Consider the following 21,745-nt stretch of genomic DNA (forward strand, 5'->3'; position numbering starts at 1 on the left):
CCGCAGCTGGAGTACTGCGTCCAGTTTTGGGCTCCACAATTCAAAAAGGATGTGGAGAAGCTTGAAAGAGTCCAGAGAAGAGCCACGCGCATGATCAGAGGTCAGGGAAGCAGACCCTACGATAACAGGCTGAGAGCCCTGGGGCTCTTTAACCTGGAAAAGCGCAGGCTCAGGGGTGATCTGATGCCCACCTATAAGTTTATCAGGGGTGACCACCAGTATCTGGGGGAACGTTTGTTCACCAGAGCGCCCCAAGGGATGACGACTAGGTCGAATGGTCATAAACTACTACAAGACCGTTTCAGGCTTGACATAAGGAAGAATTTCTTTACTGTCCGAGCCCCCAAGGTCTGGAACAGCCTGCCACTGGAGGTGGTTCAAGCGCCTACATTGAACACCTTCAAGAGCAAACTGGATGCTCATCTTGCTGGGATCCTATGAACCCAGCTGACTTCCTGCCCTTTGGGCAGGGGGCTGGACTCGATGACCTTCCGAGGTCCTTTCCAGCCCTAATGTCTATGAAATCTATGAAAGTTAGATCTGTTTTTCATTCTGGCTCCTTTTAATTAAAGTAGAATTGTGTAGTGTCTTGCTTTCCAGCTGTTAACATTCTATTACAAAAAGACTAATGTTTAATTTTCAATGTGTCTTATGTAGCTTTGAATACCTGAACATGTCTATAGGGATAAGTAATTTGGTTAAGGCCTATAAATATGATAGTTCAACATTAAAGTAGTGCAGCATACTTAGGATGAGTATACATATTGAGCTAGAGTCTAAGGAAATTGATTAAATTACTATAATTAGCTTCACTGGCACTGTACCAATTTATAAGATGAAGATCTTATATCAGATATCCTTTATATCTGTTTAGAATCATAAAGGAAATACATAGATCATGGAAAAGTAGGGCTGGAAGGGACTTGAGGAGGTTATCTAGTCCAATCCCCTGCTCAAAGTGGGACTATATCATCCCAGCCAAGACTTTGTCTAGCTGTGTGAAAAACCTACAAGGATTCCACAAGCTCTGTAGGTAACCTTTTTCAGTATTTTACTACCCTGCTAGTGAGAAAGTTTTTCTTAATACAGATAATCCTTAGATTTACAACAAAATTGGTTCCTGAAAACTGCGTCTTAAGTCGAAACTTCGTAATTTGGAACCAATTTTCCCATAGGAACAATATTGCAAATGGGGGATTGGTTCTTTTACCACGCTCAAAACAGCTGTGTCCAGCTGGTAAGTCTGTTCTGGTGGGGGGGGAGGGGGGAGGTAAGGGGTGCAGGGGGGTGCAGATCAATGCCCCTGCAGTGAGAGGGCTTGGAGCTGGGGCAAGCGCTGCCCAGGGAGGGGGTGGGCAGCTCACGCTGCTGCGCGCCACCAGTCCAGCAGCTGCTTGTGTGGCAGCTCATCCAGCAGCTCTTGCCACTGCTCCAGCTGCTGGTTTGGGAGGGCATGGAGCAGGGGCGTGTTCCCCAGGATTTGTGTGGGGTGGGTCGGGCTGGGGCTGTGCTCTGGGTGGAAGGTGCTGGGAGCGGGGTCTCTGCCCCCCCACACTTCTTGCCAGCTGGTGCAGGGCCAGAGTGAGACTGAGCCACTGCACTGCCTGTGGACAAGGCGAGTGCAGCGGTGGGAGCTGGCCCGGCCTCCCTGTGCCTCCTGGACAAGCAGCAGCTTTGCCCCAGCTGGGCGAGCAGTGACAAGGCATGGAGCAGGCATGTGCAACCTGAAGGGCAAGCAGTGGGGGGCATAACTCCTGCTCCCAGTGCCTTCTGCCCAGAGCACAGCCCCTGCCCTGCCCGCCCCACGCAGATCCTGGGGCACATGCCCCCACCCCATGCCCTCCCGGACTAGCAGTGGGAGCAGCAGCAAGAGCCGCCAGACAAGCCGCCACACCAAGAGCCCCCAGATGGACAGCACGAGCCACCCCACCCCCTCCCTGGGCAGCACTCACCCTAGCCCTAGTCCTAGCCCCAGCCCCAACCCGAATACCTCCCTCGCTGCAGGACACTGATCTTCCCCCCCACACCCCTTCCTTCCCCCTTCCCCATCACCACAACAGACTTACCAGCTGGACCTAGCTTTGTCAACCGTCATAAAGATGAAAACAGCTTGGGAACCTCAAAACAGGGTGTCAGTTTACAAATGTCATAAGTGCCATTTGTTGCAACTCGAAGTCATAAGTCAAGGACTGCCTGTATCTAATCTAAACTTCCTTTGTTGCAACTTGAAACCATTGTTCCTTGTTCTGTCATCTACCACCTCTGTGACCCGACTAGCTGCATCCTCTCTGGAATCACACTTCACGTAGTTGAAGGTTGCTATAAAATCCCCTCTCAGTCTTGTCTTCTGCAGACTAAATGAGCCCAGTTCCCTCAGCCTCTCCTCACAAGTCATGTGTTCCAGCCCCCTAACTATTTTGTTGTCCTCCACTGGACTCCCTCCAATTTATCGACATCCTTTCTGTAGTGGGGAGCCCAAAACTAAACACAGTACTCCAGATACCTCACTAGTGCTGAATAGAGGGGTATGATCATTTCCTTTGACCTGCTGGCAACACCTACCAATGCAGCCCAGTATGCTGCTAGCCTTCTTGACAACAAGGACACACTGCTGGCTCATATCCAGCTTACTGTCCACTGTAACCCCCAGGCCCTTTTCTGTGGAGCTGCTACCCAGTCAGTCAGTCACCAGCCTAAACTGGTGCATGGGATTTTTCCGTCTTAAGTGCAGGACTTTGCATTTGTCCCTACTGAACCTCATGAGATTTCTATTGGCTCAATCCTCCAATTTGTCTAGGTCTCTCTAAATCCCAACTCTACCCTTCAGCATATCTACTACTTCCCCCAGCTTGGTGTCATCTGCAAACTTGCTGAGGGTGCACTCTGTGCTATCTTCGAGGTCATCGGTGAAGACACTGAATAAAACCGGTCCCAGGACCAACCCCTGGAGCACTCCGCTCGATACCAGCTGCTAACTACACATAAAGAGCCATTGACTACTACTCTCTGGGACTGATGATCCAGCCAGTTTTCCATCCACCTTGGTCCACTCATGCAACCCATACCTCCTTAGCTTGCCTGAAAGAATGCTGTGGGAGACTGTATCAAAAGCCTTGCCAAAGTCAAGGTAATCCACATCCACTGGTCTCCCTATATCCACAGAGCCAGTCATCTCATCATTGAAGGCAACGAGTTTGGTTTGGCATGATTTGACCTTGGTGAATCCATGCTGGCTGTTCCAAATCACCTTTTTCTCCTCCAAATGCTTAGAAATGGATTCCTTGAGAATCTGCTCCATGATTTTTCCAGGGACTGAGGTGAGACTGACTGGTCTATAGAGTTCCTTAGATCCTCTTTTTTCCCCCTTTCTTAAATATGGGCACTATATTTGCCCTTTTCCAATCATCCGAGACCTCTCCCAATTGCCATGAGTTTTCAAACATGATGGCCAGTGGCTCTGCAACCACATCAACCAACTCTCTTAGCACCCTTGGGTGCATCCCATTCGGCCCCATGGATTTGTATAAGTCCAGATTTTTAAAATATTCCCTAACCTGTTCTTTTGCCACTGTTGGCTGCTCACCTCCTCCCCAAACTGTGCTGCCAGGTGCAGTAGGCTGCGAGCTGCCCTTGCTTGTGAAGCTGACACTGTGTCAGAAGTTGGTTTCGAGTGCATTGTCTTATCAGAACCACATGACACCTTACTTTGCACTCTGCAATTTGTTGCCGATTAGCTTCAGGGTAGAATTTCAGGTGCAGATTTTGAGCTAAACAAATGGCCTGAGACCAGGCTGCCTGATAAAGTGTCTATCTTTCCAGGAAACATTGCAGTCAGAGGTGTCTGAACTAGAGTTTCTTCAGACACCCCTGTGATGGTTTCTTGACTTAAGAATTCACTCTTCATCCACCTGGAATAACACATATCAACTGGAATAATCTATATGAACCCATATCACAGTATGCCTCAATGTATTTTTGAGCACTGCTTGGGAGGACAATGGAAGTGTATGTCTTGAAACAAGGTACTGGCTTCATATGTAAGATTTAAGGACAGTTAATTTTCTTAGTGGGTGAGAGTCTGTGTGATAGAAACAACAGAAAAAAAAGCCCAGCTTTTTAAGATGTGTGAATACATGGTGTTCCAGAAATCTAACAACATAAATACCAAATTTGCAATGCTTTGCATTCTCTAAACTTACTTTGTATATACTGACAAAAGATCCTAGAAAAGCACCAAGCTGGAAGTTTTCCTTGTTGTAGAAGAGAGAAAGCAGCCGGGAAGGTTTTGTAAACAGATGCCTGAATGCGGATGGGATTCGAAGGCAGCACTGGATCAGGTATCCAACACTAAACATTCTAATGAAGCCCTAGAGAAAATGTTAAGAAATGGCAACATTAGAAAAAAAAAAAAGGGGGGGGGGAAGCAAAAAAAATGGGAAAAAACAAGTAAAGTAATCCTGTATTATTGATACGCAGTCTATTAAAACACCACTTTGCAGATATTATCTGAAATGTACTCTACTTCTTGGAACCTGAAGCTTGATTTTTGACCTCATTTCCCTGAAAAATAACAAAAGAAATAATAAAAAAAAAAAGCTAGACTGACTGCCTTTCCTTTAATTTGAATGGATGCTTAAACCGCCTCAGAGGACATGCACTGTTTATCTCTGACCCAAGGTTCTGTTCCTTTAAACAGTCCTGATGGCTTAATTTCCAAATTATTCTTCCCTCCCTTTCAACCACAAATGGGACTGGAGAGGAAAGCAATGCTGTGAAAATTATGCTACAGAATCAAAACCTGGAAGAAGTACTAAAGGAGGAAAAAAAACATTCTTAACAACAAGGTCTTTTTAGAGACTGTGAGAATTAGAGCGACACTGAGTCCTTGGCATTGAATCTTACAAATAACCAATTTTGGAGGCTTTGCGAAATCTGCTGCGAGAGAAAGCTCAAAACCAAAAGGGAACTCATGTGCAAAACTGTTCCAAAGGCTCATGTGGGATTTTTCCTACCCTGAAAAGCTGATACACTTCTGAGAGTCTCTTCTATAAAGTGCCATAAATAGGTTGATGCTGGTTCTCCCTCAAACCTTTCTTCGGCTAGTTTTCGCAGTGGTTTCAAAAGCTTATTATACTTATTCCTAAGACCACAGGTGACTTTCTCTGAAAAGTCTGAATAAAATGTGCCCATTCTTTTTTAAAACACAATCATACAAATGTGAAGAAAAAATGTTTTTCATCCTTTTGTTTAAATGCTTTTCTGCAGTTTGGTAACTTCAGTTCAATTTTTTTGTTTATAGCATTCTGAAAAAGCAAAAACAGTTTTTGGTTTGAAGACATTTCATTTGAAAACAGCTGAAAATCACGTGCTTGCTACTGGCAGTACATTCTTACTAAATTAGGCAGGCACTAAATGTGCACGTTTTTTGCCATTTTTTTGTAAGACTATTCTCAGAATCATCAAGATAATTCTCATTGTCACTACAATGGGTAGAAGTCTGGAATTGACAATCATCCAATTTATGAACTAAAATCTTTCTGTAGATCAATCCCTTGTTAAGGCTGCTTGCAGATGCTAAAAAAACCTCCAAAAAACAGTGCTTTACTTTAAACTTGGCATGCTCCCATGCTGAGCCCAACGCATGCCCAGAAAAGCCAGCATGGTAGTTGTACCTGGCTTCCCCAGCCTCTGTAAAGATTGGGCGCTTTAGTGGGGCTTTTATCTAACAGTTGATTGAAACAGCTTTAGATTAAAGCACCAAAAAGTCTCATTGAAGCACTGGATCTGTACAGAAGCTGTGGAGCTGGGTGGAAGTAATGCACCGCTCGTTCCAGTAAAGCATGTTTTTTTTAAAAAAAAATAACATTTGCAAGCAGCAAAAATTCCTAAAATTTTATTTTCATTAAACATTTAATTATACCCTTTTCTTCCAACAATGATTCTCTATACTTTTTTTACTTATGAAACTTTCTACAAACAAGGTAAGCAACTGTAGCAGGGTTCATGTTCCAGAGGTGGCTGTTAATGCCTCCTGGTGACCATGCAACCCTTGCCTTGCTTGAGCTCTGGGGTGCTCTCCCATTCTCACTCACCTGCCATGCCTCGATGCATTTATCTGATCAGAAGGGAGGCTGCCTAAGGGTACTAGAGCAAGCCCCAGTTTTTCTTCCCACCAGCAGGTTTGTCTCAGACCCTGCTAGGCTCCATTCTGCCCCTCTCAGGTTAAGTAAATCCTCCTGACCTGCCCGTGCCACCCCAAGGCACCTGTAGCCTTAAGGACTGTTATGGGGCTCCATCCGCCCCTTATGCCATGCCAGTGCCTCGTGGCATCACTCCCTTCTTGGGGCCTCGGCCTTCTCAGTCTTTGCACCTTTCCTCTGGCTGTAAGCCTCCAGCTCTGGTGCATTAATTCAGGTCCAGCTATCTCAGCTTAGTCTGCTGCTAGCCCTCAGCCCTGCACTTGCTGTCTCCAGCATAGCATGTTCACAGTCCATCTCTCAGCAACAGGCATCTCACCACCGAAATCGTCCCTTTTCAGTCTCCAGGGCCAGACTGACCGTGCTGGCTCTGGGTCTGGATTCTCTTTCACCCCTTTCCAGTCAGGTGACTCCACAGGGCTGGCCACAGGTGCCCTCTAATTAGACTCACTGACTGGTCTCCATGGCAGTGCCCTGTCTCCCCTACAGGGCTTCAGCCTACAGTCCTACTGCAGAGCAGCTAGCACTGCAATAGGCTTTTTACTGCTCACATGGGCATTTTCCTATTGTTCTACTGCAGAACAACTACTTCTGCAGTAAGTACTCACAGTCCCTACATCCCTGGGCTAATTCTCCTACAGCTTTTCCTTTGCAGCCTTCTCCCACCTGGGGTTCTTCCCGGGCTCCTTCTCCCTTAAAGTAAGAGGATGCCTCAGGTTCTCTGTTACTGTGATATATCTTAGAATCATAGAAAGTTAGCGTGGGAAGGGGCCTAAGGAGGTCATCTAGTCCAACCCCCTGCTCCAAGAAGGATTATCTCCAACTAGATCATCCCAGCCAAAGCTGTCTAGCCAGGTCTTGAAAACCTCCAAGGGTGGAGATTCCACCACCTCTCTGGGTAACCTGCTTCAGTGTTTTAATACCCTTCTAGTGAGAAAATTCTTCCTAATCTGATATGTAACCTAAACTTCCCTTGCTGCAATTTGAGACTGTTGCTCCCAGTTTTGTCATCTGCCACCATCTAGCTCCATCCTCCTTTGAACTCCCCTTCAGGTAAGTTGAAGGCTGCTATTAAGAACCCTCTCAGTCTCCTCTTCTCTAGGCCCAGTTCCCTCAGTCTTTCCTCATAAATCATGTTCCCCAGCCCCCTCACCATTTTTGTTGTCCTCTGCTGGACTCTCTCCAACTTGTCTACAACCTTTCTGTAGTGGGGGGCCCAAAATTGAACACAGTACTTCAGATGTGGCCTCACCAGTGCTGAATAGAAGGGAATAATCACTTCCCTTGATCTGCTCGGTGGAAGTACACCTACCAGCCCACGATGCCATTAGCCTTTTTGGCAACAAGGCCACACTGCTGGATTATATTCAGTTTATTGTCCACTATAACCCCTACATCCTTGTCTGCAGAGCTCCTGCCCAGCCAGTCAACCCCTAGTCTATACTGGTGCAAGGGACTGTTCTGTCTTAAGTGCAGGACTTTGCACTTGTCCTTGTTGAACCTCATGAGATTTCTTTTGGCCCAATCCTCCAATTTGTCTAGGTCACTCTGAATCCTAGCCCTACCCTCCAGTGTATCTACTACTCGCCCCCTCACTTGGTGTCATCTGCAAACTTGCTGAGGGTGCACTCCATGCCATCTTCCAGGCCATTGATGAAGACATTGAATAAAACTGGCCCAAGGGCTAACCCCTGGAGCACTCCACTTGATATCCACTGCCAACTAGACATCGAGCCATTAATTATTATTCTCTGAGCCTGACAATCCAGCCAATTTTCTATCCACCTTACAGTCCATTCATCCAGCCCATACTTCCTTAGGTTGCCTGTAAGAATGTTGTGAGAGACCATATCAAAAGCCTTGCTAAAATCAAAGTACACCACATCCACTGGTCTCCCCCATCCATAGAGCCAGTCACATCATGACAGAAGGCAATCAGGTTGGTCAGGCATGACTTGCCTCTGGTGAATTCATGCTGGCTGTTCCTGATCAACTTTTTCTCCTCCAGGTGGTTAGAAATGGATTCCTTGAGGATCTGCTCCATGATTTTTTGTGGGGACTGAGGTGAGGCTGAATGGTCTGTAGTTCCCTGGATCCTCCTTCTTCCCTTTCTTAAATATAGGCACTATGTTTGCCCTTTTCCAATCATCAGGGACCTCTATTGAACACCAAGAGTTTTCAAAGATGATGGTCAATGGCTCTGCAATCACATCAGCCAACTCCCTCAGAACCCTCAAATCAAATAACAATATATGGTAGTGGAAGAGCAGTATTTATGCCATGGTATTTATACACATAAATATATTATGCAATTTTACAATGTTGATAGTAAACAGGCAGTAACCAAAGGTCTGTATGAACTCCAGGTTTCCCTCTGATTTCATTTTTAAGGATAAGTAAATTGTATTTTCTAAAGTGTTTATGGCACAACAGTGTGTGACCAATCTTATAATGAAAATCTCTACCACAAGCTTATGTGCTATATGGAGTTAGTGATATTCTACAAAGTAATTCAGATCTAAATTTAAGGATTAATTTAGATCATTGAATAAAAGTATAAGAAGCTTCACAATAGTCTTAATAATGCAATTATGCCCCAGCCATATCTAACAACAACATTGCTGCAAAGATTATATTCCTACCTCAATACTTGTATCTTTTCACCCCTGTACTCAGTCCCCCTTCTCCATCACATCACCCACAGATGCCTCTCTTTTCTTTCAATGCCAGTTAGACTGCTGGCATGCTAAGACCACTGCTAATGATGGTGACCAATCTGGTCTCATTGTACTCCCCAGTCTGTCCAAATACACCTGTGGTCTGTTGTCTCACACTTAAAGTGTAACTTCTTGGGGGCATGGACCAGATGGTTATCTGTTTGCATCGTGCCTAGCATAGGGGGTCCTGGTCCATGACTATGGTTATGAACAGGTGCTATATTTGTAATCAGGAGCGTACAGCCATTCAAGTGTTTCTTTTGCAAAAAAAGAACTGTCTCTTCCATGAAGGAATGAGAACACTTCTAACAAGCAAGATCTCTCTTCCCTTGGGAAACTTGAACAGCTGTAGGTTTCTGAGGACCCCAGTAGCCAGCAGCGCTTCACTCTACCTCTGTCTCTCCAAGGGAGAGAGAGAGGCCCTCAGATGGACCTGTCTCAAACCAAGACAGCTCCAGCTGTGCTGCCTCCTGCTCTGAGTGCAGCTCCAGGTCACGTGGACAAGTCCAGCTGCAAGAGAATTCCCCTACCCCATATGCCACAATGAGGGGGAGCTTAAGTGGGGTAAGTGAGGCAGCAGCTCCTTATCACCCTCTGCTTAGAGAGCTTGTCTTTGAGGCACCTTTGTTGCTCTCCATCCAGAAGGCTGGAACATTTGAACTCTCTGCTCCAAATTTTTCAGCGCTGACAGCTCTCTCTCTTTATGCCCACCAAAAGAAGGGCTTTTTAGTTCTGATGGATTAAAACATGACATGGTATAATAGTCAGGCTTTACTCTATACTGGTCCCATTGAGAAACATTGGTTTGTTGGTATAGGGTCCTAGCTTTCATAAGCAACGAACAGCAATTAGTAGCATGATGTACTTAGCTTAATAAGAAATCAAGGAAAAATAACATAACATATTTACAGAGCATTTCCATTATCTACAGGAAGTGGTATTGTTTTTAAATCAGCTAAGCAAGGTGCCAAATCACACCCCTTAATGTCCATACAAAGACTGAAAGAAACGAGAAAGGAAGAAGAGAAGGAATTAAATCTGCATATCATAGCTCTGTACAAGAAAAATGTATACTGTAGAAATGTTGCTATATGAGACTAAAAAGCCAGAAATAGTGATGCAATAAGATGACATATCTCCAAAAATCACTGAATAATCCATTTTTAAAACAGATTCTTTAAAAAAATTAATAAACAATATCTTGGCAGTATTATAACTCATGTTCAAAAATATCTGCATTGATTCCAGTTAGCAGGTAAACTGAATGACACGTGTTGTTATCTGCTACAATGGCACAGACAAAATAGCACTTATCACATGTATAAGTATGCTGGCTAATGTATGCCCATTCACTACAATTCTCACCTCACCTATTCATATTACAGGATAGCACCAACTCAATCAAAGGAGATAGGAAAGATGTTCATGAAGTATTGCTACTGGGCTCGAAAGTGCTCTTCAGAAATTTGCAGTGGCAAGAAACAAACACCTCCCCCCCCCCCCCCCCCAACCACCACCCCAATTATTTCAAATATGAAGTAGTAGTAGGCAACTGTTGATCCTTCTGGATCATGGTGTATGCATGAGAGTTCACCATGAACTCTGACAGGAATATAGAGGAGTGGAGGGTGCCCAGACCTTCCCCGCCCCTCTCCCCCCCACCTTCAGACCATTGAGAGAGAATCCAAAGGCCAGACTGAGTCTGGATGTTTGATGCCTTGATGACTGTAGTTATATAAATCTTAAGTGAAATCTATGAATATTAGATAGTAAATCAACTACTATAGCATGAAAATAAAATGTTACTACATTAATGGGTAAGAAACAATGGGCCCCATGGGACTCAGAGCGGGGGGGCAGCAAAGTCACCAGTCGCAGAGCTCAAGTGCCTATACACTAATGCTAGGAGCATGGGGAACAAGCAGGATGAACTAGCACTCCTGCTTGCACTAAACACCTATGACTTAGTGGGGCTAACAGAGACCTGGTGGGATTCATCCCATGACTGGGCGGTACATATTGAGGGCTATAGATTGTATAGAAAGGACAGGTCGGGGAAGAAAGGGGGGGGGTTGCACTTTATGTCAGCGAGCAATATACATCAACCCTCATCAAGACAGAATCCGAGGTTGAGGAAGTAGAAGGATTGTGGGTTAGGCTACATGGGGGACAAGGAGAAAGGGATTTGGTGGTAGGGGTCTGCTACAGACCCCCACACCAAGGGGAAGAAATAGATGCGGGGCTCCTGAGGCAACTCTCGGAGACCATAAAAGCTAAAGAGGCGGTAGTCATGGGGGACCTAAACTACCCAGACATCTGCTGGGAGACGCAGACAGCAAGGTCCCAACGCTCATGCAGGTTTCTAACCTGTGTACAGGACCTCCACCTGACACAGGAGGTGCATGGTCCCACTAGGGGGAATGCCATACTGGATCTGGTATTGGCAACGGGAGATGACATGATAGGGGACCTCCAGACAGAGATCACCTTATAATAGAATTCAACATCAGACGGTGAGTGGGTAAGGTAACTAGTAGGGTGAAAGTGCTAGACTTTAGGAAAGCTGATCTCAATGCACTCAGGCAATTAGTCAAGGAAGCACTGCAGAGTAGGAGTTTTGATGGGATGGGAGCCCAAGAAGGGTGGCTGTGCCTAAAGGAAACGATCCTTCGGGCACAAAGCAAGACGATCTCCGAGCGAGGCAAAAGAGGGAAAGGGGCCAGGAGGCTTCCATGGCTGACCAGAGAAATCCAGGGCAGCCTAAGGGCCAAAAGGGGAGCACATAAAAAGTGGAAACAGGGTGAGATCACTAAAGATGAATATACCTCCTCTGCTCGTGCTTGTAGGGAGGCAGTTAGGCGGGCCAAAGCTACCATGGAGCTGAGGATGGCAACCCAAGTAAAAGACAACAAGAAATTGTTTTTTAGATATATAGGGAGTAAAAGGAAGGCCCAGGAAGGAATAGGACTGCTGCTAAATGGGCAGAAACAATTGGTGACAGACAAGGGGGGACAAGGCTGAACTCCTCAACGAGTTCTTTGCCTCAGTGTTCCTAAGTGAGGGGCACGACAAGTCTCTCACTGGGGTTGTAGAGAGGCAGCAGCAAGGCGCCAGACTTCCATACGTAGATCCTGAGGTGGTGCAGAGTAACGTGGAAGAACTGGATGCCTTTAAGTCGGCAGGCCCGGATGGACTCCATCCGAGGGTGCTGAAGGCACTGGCCGACGTCATTGCAGAGCCACTGGCGGGAATATTCGAACGCTCGTGGCGCACAGGCCAAGTCCCGGAGGACTGGAAAAGGGCTAACGTGGTCCCCATTTTCAAAAAGGGGAGGAAGGAGGACCCGGGCAACTATAGGCCGGTCAGTCTCACCTCCATCCTTGGTAAAGTCTTTGAAAAAATTATCAAGGCTCACATTTGTGAGAGCCCAGCAGGACAAATTATGCTGAGGGGAAACCAGCATGGGTTTGTGGCGGGCAGATCGTGCCTGACCAACCTAGTCTCTTTCTAGGTTACGAAACGCCTGGACACAGGAGGAGGGGTGGATGTCGTATACTTAGACTTCAGGAAGGCCTTCGATACGGTATCCCACCCCATACTGGTGAACAAGTTAAGAGGCTGTGATGTGGATGACTGCACAGTCTGGTGGGTGGTGAATTGGCTAGAGGGTCGCACCCAAAGAGTCGTGGTAGATGGGTCGGTCTCGACCTGGAAGGGTGTGGGCAGTGGGGTCCCGCAGGGTTCGGTCCTTGGACCGATACTCTTTAATGTCTTCATCAGCGACTTGGACGAGGGAGTGAAATGTACTCTGTCCAAGTTTGCAGATGACACAAAGCTATGGGGAGAAGTGGACACGCCGGAGGGCAGGGAACAGCTGCAGGCACACCTGGATAGGTTGGACAAGTGGGCAGAAAACAACAGGATGCAGTTCAACAAGGAGAAATGCAAAGTGCTGCACCTAGGGAGGAAAAATGTCCAGCACACCTACAGCCTAGGGAATGACCTGCTGGGTGGCACGGAAGCAGAAAGGGATCTTGGAGTCCTAGTGGACTCCAAGATGAACATGAGTCGGCAGTGTGACGAAGCCATCAGAAAAGCCAATGGCACTTTATCGTGCATCAGCAGATGCATGACGAATAGGTCCAGGGAGGTGATACTTCCCCTCTATAGGGCGTTGGTCAGACCGCAGTTGGAGTACTGCGTGCAATTCTGGGCGCCACACTTCAAGAAGGATGCGGATAACCTGGAGAGGGTCCAGAGAAGGGCAACTCGTATGGTCAAGGGTCTGCAGACCAAGCCCTACGAGGAGAGACTAGAGAAACTGGACCTTTTCAGCCTCCGCAAGAGAAGGTTGAGAGGCGACCTTGTGGCTGCCTATAAGTTCATCACGGGGGCACAGAAGGGAATTGGTGAGGATTTATTCACCAAGGTGCCCCCGGGGGTTACAAGAAATAATGACCACAAACTAGCAGAGAGCAGATTTAGATTGGACATTAGGAAGAACTTCTTCACAGTTCGAGTGGCCAAGGTCTGGAACGGGCTCCCAAGGGAGGTGGTGCTCTCCCCTACCCTGGGGGTCTTCAAGAGGAGGTTAGATAGGCATCTAGCTGGGGTCATCTAGACCCAGCACTCTTTCCTGCTTATGCAGGGGGTCGGACTTGATGATCTATTGAGGTCCCTTCCGACCCTAACATCTATGAATCTATGAATCTATGGCTGACTTATTCAATTAAATATAGAGCAGGAGAAAGAAACAGCCTGGAATGACCATGTTAGCACAGCTATAGTAATACAAATTGTTCAGCAGTAAGGAGAAATGTAATAGAGGGGGAAAATCTGGTAATAAGTACTTAATTGGAACAACATCACATTAAAAAAACTATGCTACTGCTTTGCCAGTAGGCAGCTATTACTGATCAGAGGTGCTCTTAGAAAGATTTCAAACCTACGTGTATATATATTAAACATCCCACTCTCTTAGATATCCAAAGATCTTTAAAATGCTGTATGTGTAAATACAAAGGATGCGATTCCATGCACATATTTTTACTTATGCTTTGTAAATAAAAAAATATAAACTTGCAAGGTGCAAAATCAAAGAAATTCAGAAAAATGGTGGCCAACCTAACATTAATTCCACTAGTTATATCATTGTCATTCAGACTTAATGTATAATAGTATGCCAAAAAGAGGCCTTTGCAGAAAATGTAAGGTACCAATCCAAAGGTGCAGTGGAGGTCTCTAAAAACACCATAATCCTTTCCTTTGTTAGCTGTACTGGCTAATGGGAACATCATCTATTTCCTTAGTTACGAAGAACCTTAAAATAGTTGCGAGAGGCAAGGATTTCTTAAGGTGTTATATTTTATTAAACCAATGGTATAGTTGGGATAGAATTACACAAGCTTTTGAATGCAAGTATTTTTCGTGAGAATGCATTCAAAAGCTTCTCCAACTCTAGCCCAACTAAGCAGCCGAGCCAATAAAAGATATCACGCTAAGAAATCCTTACCTCGTGTAATTCCTCGACCATCACAGCTATATCATTGTAACACTACTTTAACCAGTTGATCATTCTGCTGGCTGAACCTCCTGACCCTCCACCTTAAAACAAAGCAGCATGGGCTCCATCATTATTGGGGAAGGGAGATTCCTTTTCTTAAAGAAATTATACCCTAGAGAAAATAAAGTCTTGTGGGTGTATTTATAGCTGTCACGGCTGTGCATGTATCACTTTGCACTCAAGACCTATGGGGATTTGGATGGGATTATAAGGGTCAAAAGGCAAAGCATGTACAAACTAATGACTAGGGCAGCAGTCTGCTGCAAATGTGCATTTATAGTGAAATTCAACCTAATGAATGAAGAGACAACATGAAAAGACCTTTGTATCACTTAAGCCCGTAATGTAGGCTTACTTATGCACATAAGCCCCCTGAACCTGCACAAACCCTTTGCATTAGGGTGAATGTAACTCTTACAGAGCTTTCTAAAATCAGCAGTCTCCATCTATCCACTGGGAGATATATCTTCATCCATATACAAATTCCACATTTTTGGTGAATGCCCGATGCATTTTGGCCCCTGTTTTTAATGTTATCTTTCTTGGAGCCTTAAACATTCATTTTTGTAGCCAGAAATTGACAGGGAGGGATCTTGGAAGCTGTACCAAAGCTACAAAGGGCTGTTAAACTGAATGGCTCTTGCCTATGAACAATAGGGTTGGCTTTTGGAAGAACCATTGTCTTTGTGAAAGAAGCCAGTGGGATATGGTCTCAGAGAAATTCCCCAACTGCCACAGAGAAGCAGAACAGCTATCAAAGGATGTTTTAAAAGAGAAATATTCTTCAAGCAAAAAAACAAAACCCCAAAACACCTTTCACCACCAGACATAGGATAATGGAGGCCGGGCAGGTGAAGGCAAGAGGAAATTTTCTCTCTAGTAAGGGCACGGATAAGAAACAGGGACTCATAAAAGAAGGCAAGATAAGACAAAGCAGTATGCATTCAGGATTTTTTTTGTTTTCCACAGTTTTGAAGCTGTTTTGTGTTTGTTTAAGAGTTGAGTGTGTGCATATAAGAAATTCTGTTGCTAAATGACTTCACTAAGAATATGTCTAAACAACATGGGAAGGCTGACGTCCTAGTTTCAGAATGACTGGATTGTGGGGGAGCCACTGCCTAAGAAAGGTGCTGGACAAAATATCCATACTTGGGAGCATCTTTGAGAGATCCAAAGTAATGAGTTTGTAAATGGCACAACCACCTGGGCAGTACCAGTTTCCCAATTCTGGACCAGAATGAAACGAAGATCTTTTGAAACTTTTTCAGAAAAAAATCAGAGAAAGAAACAGAGCGAGAGAGAGCGATCGCACCCTCAATATACTCGAGAGGTTGGTCAGACAGGGCCCTTTTCTGTGATGTGGAGCGCTCACTTTCAGGTCCTTGCTTTGTTATCCTCCCGCATCCCAGGAGAGTGCCCTAACCACCAACCTATTAGCTAGTCTTGGGTGAGTCTTTCACCAATCTTTTCTATTAACCACTGCCCCCTTTGTATAAATAGTTAAAAATTCACTGGAATAGGACTTCAAACCTGAGTGTCTCACATACCAGTTAAGTGCCCAAAAACAAACAGTTATAGTATTGCTGTTTCTATTTCAATTAACATTTAGTTATTTATACATAGAGGAACAGTTCCAAGTGCAGAGATTTAGAGGCATAGCCTGATAGTTAGGGTGCTCACCTAGGAGTTAGGACACTCAAGTTCAAAAACCCTCAAAATGTTAGAAATCTCTCCAGATGAAACCTGTGTCAAAGCTGGTACGTACCAGTGAGGCTGCTACTATAAATAATATTGCTTTTGACAAATTGATACAGTCTGAAAAACTTGACATTGTGCAACCAAAATGGACTGGTTTCCATTTGGAGGTAAGGGCATGACAAACATTACAAAACATGTTATATTGTGTTAGTGCTTAGATGTCAACCACCTTATACACTGTCCAAAATACAAAGCAAATGAAAGCTTCTCCTCCTCACAAAAAATGTAAAGGTCTGAAGAGGAGACCTAATTGACAAATGAAAAGTTGAGTTGATGGAAGAGATAGGTAATGACAAGAATAAGCCATATGTAATTATTAGCCAACTTGGAGCAGTAATCACAATTTGCCACATGCCAACAAAAGTACCACCCCAGTATCAATTTGCAGCTAGGGTATTTTATTTCTGGGAATCCTGAAGAACTATGAAACTGTGTTTAGTAAATGTGTGCACCATGTCCTCCACCTCCATTTCATCCATATTTGCATTCAATCTTAATTTAGGTACTTACTGTGCAAACCCTTTACCAAAGTTATGAAAGCTTGACTAATGTCATGTTCCACAGAAAGTATAATAATTAAAGGTTTTGTACATTAGGTATCAGAATTTGAAAAATTGGACTAAATAATTATATGCTGGTTCATTTTTTCATTCTATATGAAGATGGGGAATGGCATTTTGTGTAAGTTATGCTAATTGTGTTAGTTTAAAATGTTCAGACTTTGTGTGTGTACTAGAAGGTATTACTGGGATTCTGAAGATTTTGCAAATATTTTATTGCATACACTAGTCTTCTAGCCTCTAGAGCAAAACACTCATAGACCTGAATGAAACTTTAGTGCTTGATATGATGTTTTGCTGAAACCGAAACAAAACACTATGCAACTTAATGGTGCACCAAAATATTTCAGTTTAAAAAAAAAAAGTAAAAAAATTGACACTCACTGAATAACAGGTAAACTAACTTGTATAAAATATTAAAATTGCTATTGTCCTTTGCTCTACCCTAAGTTTAGCTACTCGTATCCTTTAAAAACACCAAGGAATTAATTCCAACAGGATGTAAAATTTTAATGAAAAAGGTAGGAGAGTTTTATGGCAAAATATAGCCTCTGAAAATAAATGAATATATAAATTAAAATAAATGAAATAAAAATGGCAAAATATAGCCTCTCAACTGTCCACACAGCTATATCTGCTGCTCCAGAAATAAAAAAAAAATTTCAGCTATTAAGAGATTGAGCTCTGCTGGAGTCTCACCAAAAGTAAAGAACGTATGGCAGGTGGCACCACCTGTGCCAAACTAATTCCAGCTAACACAATCTCCTCCACACAGTACTCCCCAGAAAAAAAATGCACTGACCATGTTATGAAGAAGGATAATTTATGCCAGCAGACACAGACAGCTCCCCCTGTGTACAGCAACTGTGGACAAATCTCCCATTACCCTTACCCCTTAAAATAAATTAATAGGCAAGCAAGTCCAAAATCAAATACCAGTGTGCCAGATATGCACAGCTGTATGTGTGCTGCTACAGATCCATCTGATGAACACAGCACATTCCAGGTACTTTATTTAGGGTGGAGCTGCAAGAAGGATCAGTTACACAGTCCATCACATAATTAAGCAAATCTCTTGATGATCTGTTTTTCATTCACTTTAAATTCTTGGTTGATTTTAATTGATCCCAAAGTCTCAGGAACTCAAAAAGGGCTAGCTTAAAAGGTGTTTTTCACAAACTTGTCAGCTCTATAATGGAAAAAGCATCATCAACAGGCTTCTTCCCCATTTCTTACTTATCTATATTTATTCTGTGCTAAACTTTATGTTTTTACCAGCCTCAGTCCATGTTTATGAATTTGCCTTTTTTTGTACTTACTTTAACGCAATATGAGATGCAGTTATCTTCAAAGTGTTTACAGCATCTATGCCTTGGTCCATGTTTGCACCTGCAAAAGTAACAATGAAATCTGGATTAACTGGCAGCTGTTTTTTGTGGAACTGACAGGAGACTTGGTAAATTTTTCCTTTCTAGATGCATATAAAATATTTCCTTGCCACTAATTAATTTGCAGTTGCATATGGTAAGGCATTGTGTATCTTTAGGATGCCATCAGGGGGCTGTGAAAGTTAATGCTTCCCTAATTCATATTTCTGAAATATATATGTATATGTTTTGACCCTGTATAAAGTTTTGCACCCAAAAGCTTCTCCACTATGGTTTATAAAGAAGAATTACAAATCATTCCACTCCACGGACAGAGAATTGCAGCAGGGCTTTTCTACACTGTCTCATGATCAATGACCCCCCCTTAACTTCTATGCTGGCAGTGGTTTTTCTAACTCTAGTTCACTAGCTGTGCCTTGTTCCCTCCTACACTATCCTAAAGGCTACAGGGGAGCAATGCAAAACAGTTTTGCAGCTTAGTAGATACAGAGGTCCTTCCTAAGACCTCTTCATACTATGATGATTCCAGCATGGTAAAAGTGTGCTAGCTTCACTGTGGTATGGATTTTATGAGACTCCTACTTGGGGTCAAGGATGTGACCCCAAGCATACATAAGATAACATTTAAGGGAGAGGGGTATACAGACACAGACATAGAATTAAAGGAAAGCAACTCTGAACCAGATTTTTAAAAAGTATGTTTTCCTGTAGCCAAGAACTTCTGGTTTAATGCAAAACAAATTAGACAATGTATATACTGTGCCAAATATCTTGGAAGCTTTGAATCATATATTGTAAAGTATATTGGCCATAAATCATCCCTGAGGTCAGTTAATGTAGCAAAAATTGTAATGAGAATGTGATCAAGTTACAGGCATTTAGACTCAATTATATCTGAAAAGAAACATGTGGAAGAGAAACTTGAGAGCATATTAGGATTAACAATTGAATGGTTTTTGAATGCATGGGAGCAGGGAGTTTGGAAATCCCAAAGGAAGTACACTCCTCTCATTTGTCAAGCATTTAGCTTCTAGCATTCAATAAACATGTTTTTGCTGGAGGGGCTACTGACCAGGTCTTGCCATCTTAGTTCAAGCAAGGGGTATTTAAAATGAAATAAGTCTACAGAACTCAACTGGGAGATCCTGTGATGGATACTGCCCAAATGGCTTCTAGCTGTCACGTAACTTGTTGCTGGAGGTAACTGTTTCCTTCCGTTTGAGGGGCTTTCACCCACAAAGCAGCCTCTTCCAGAACATGTTACACTGAGAAAACTTCCTTTCTACTGCATGTAACAACAGACCTTGGAGGCTGCCCTAACAGCACATAGTTGTAAGGGACAAAGTTGGAATAATGTAAGGGCACTTTTGAAAGACTAATAATTTAAGTACAGCAATTTAGAGGTAAGATGCAAGAGGCGAAGATAGTAAAAGTATTTTTTTTTTCTTTAAAGTAGATACCCGTCCATTTCTTTGGAATAACTCACTGTTTTCTTGGAAAGCAGGTTACTGGTGCCTCCTTTCAAAGTTCTAAAAAATTGAGTTTTATTTTTCAATAAGCACAGTGCTACATATGACACATGTGACTGCTGCAATAGGCAACAGTATGTCATCACGGTATTCTTCAAGGATAAGTGGGAGAACAACCACATGGTTCAAAACAACATGGTTAATTTCAAATAATTTAGGATCGATTTCCTTTCTAGCTGAGCTGTAATTATTACAGGCACTTCTGAAGTATAACTTTTATTTAGGGGAAAATTTACAAAGGTCCCAGAATAATTTAGAAAATGATTCTGGCTTCTAAGAGACCTTACTTTTGATAATTTGACCTTAAGTTCATTCTCAAAAACAGCTCAGGTATTTAAAACAAACTCCAGACTGGTAAACTAGACCCACAGGCAGGACTTAGGAAGAAGCATTCAGATATATGTATTACAAGAAACCCCAATCTGGAACGCCCATGCTTCAGTGGCCAGAGAACCCCATAGGTGTCTACACTCATTCAGCATCTACATCTTGAACAGAAAAGATCCCTAGGTATCTAAACTTAGGTTTCCATATATTTGCAGAAGTCTTCTCACTTAAGCAGCTAGATACTAAACTTGACTCTGAAGCAAACTCTTAACTGGGAGGGGAAGTCCTGGGTTCTGGTCCTTGCCACCAGGGTTATTTCTGTGTTTCATTCATAAGCAGTCCAGGAAGCAGAGACTAGAACTGAGATCTCCTACTTCCCGGAAACTAGTCCTCCAAAGCCTATACAACTGCTTTTACAACTGTAATATAATAAAAGGCTTAGTGCTTCCGTCTGTCTGCCTGTAATGCTGGGGGCCAACTACGCATGCACTCCGGAGAGGGTGGGTGGCAATTGGCTGCATGGATCCACCCCCTCAGGCAGGGAGTCCTTAGGCTTTAAAATTGTATTGACTTGCCCCGGCTCCTGTCAAAGCTGATAAGAGACAGGGGCAATAGGACCCAGGAGAAGTGTCAGCAGGACTGAGCAGCCCAGTCCGCCCCACCCCCAGCAATTGCACTCCCTGCCTGCTGGGACTGTGGTACGTGGCCCTGCTGCATCGCCGGGGCAGGGAGCATGGAGCCGCCGGTAGGGTGTGTGTGTGTCTGGCGTGGGTGTGGGTATGTGTGGGGTGTGTTGTGTGTGCAGCCAGGGACAGAGTGGGAGGGTGGGTGTGGGTGTGCAGCCAGGGGCAGAGTGGGTGGGTCGATGTGGTTGTACAGCCGGAGGCAGAGTGGGTGAGTGCGTGGGTGTGGTTGGGCAGCCAGGGGCAGAGTGGGTGGGTGGGTGTGGAGCCAGGGTCAGGGTGGGCAGGTGTATTTGTGGAGCCAGGGATAGAGAGGGTGGGTGTGGCCAGGGACAGAGTGGGAGGGTGGGTGTGGATGTGCAGCCAGGAGCAGAGTGTGTATGTGTATGTGTGTGTGTGTAGCCAGTGGCAGAGTCCCCGAGGGTGCGTGTGTGCTCACGAGTCCCACACACACTCCACACCATACACATGTCCCCACACTCCCCTTGCACTGCCATACACACAGACCCCCACATGCACACCCCCTCACACAGCCCAGGTACCCTTCCCCCACACACAGCTCCCTACAACCCCCATACCCACCCACACCCCACATATCCACACACACACCCACACATGCTCTCTCACCCTATACACCCACAGCCCCCCACAAACCTATACCTACCCCTCACAATACATAAGAGTAAAATTTCATTTGAAGCTATTGTGCAATCCCCTCTATGTACACTACACAAACGCATGTAAATCGGGACAAAAATATTTTTTGAAATCAGATTAATGAATGCTGTTCATGTTTCCTTTTTAGAATATAATTTGGTATTTTTCTGGTTCTAAGATGGCACAACCCCTTGCTGAAAGGAGTACTTCTGGGGGAAGGGGATGGACTTCTGGTGGTAAAGGTCAGGGGTAAGAGGGTGTGACTTCCAGTCACAAGATGGCAACCAGGGGGTGGGGCACCTGCCAAGGGGCAGAGGTACCCATGCGGCCTTTGACAGCTTGCCAAAACTCAGTAAGCGGCCCTCC

The 21,745-nt window shown here is 44.4% G+C and overlaps 1 protein-coding gene across 3 annotated transcripts in view; it reads right to left on the reverse strand.

Annotated features, from left to right (window-relative positions):
* Positions 1-21,745, reverse strand: part of TMEM135 (transmembrane protein 135) — a 358,268-nt gene that overhangs the window by 19,520 nt on the left and 317,003 nt on the right. For 2 of the 3 annotated variants that reach the window (XM_059721829.1, XM_014605912.3), the window contains 2 exons: positions 18,115-18,184; positions 4,200-4,367 (listed from right to left, as the gene is read on the reverse strand). In XM_059721829.1, coding sequence (XP_059577812.1) covers positions 4,200-4,367; positions 18,115-18,184 — 238 coding nt within the window. The remainder of the gene's footprint in view (positions 1-4,199; positions 4,368-18,114; positions 18,185-21,745) is intronic. The other variant, XM_019488262.2, reaches the window with a different exon arrangement.

Source organism: Alligator mississippiensis, chromosome 1 (genome assembly GCF_030867095.1).
Source record: "Alligator mississippiensis isolate rAllMis1 chromosome 1, rAllMis1, whole genome shotgun sequence".
Classification (NCBI taxonomy): Eukaryota; Metazoa; Chordata; order Crocodylia; family Alligatoridae; genus Alligator; species Alligator mississippiensis.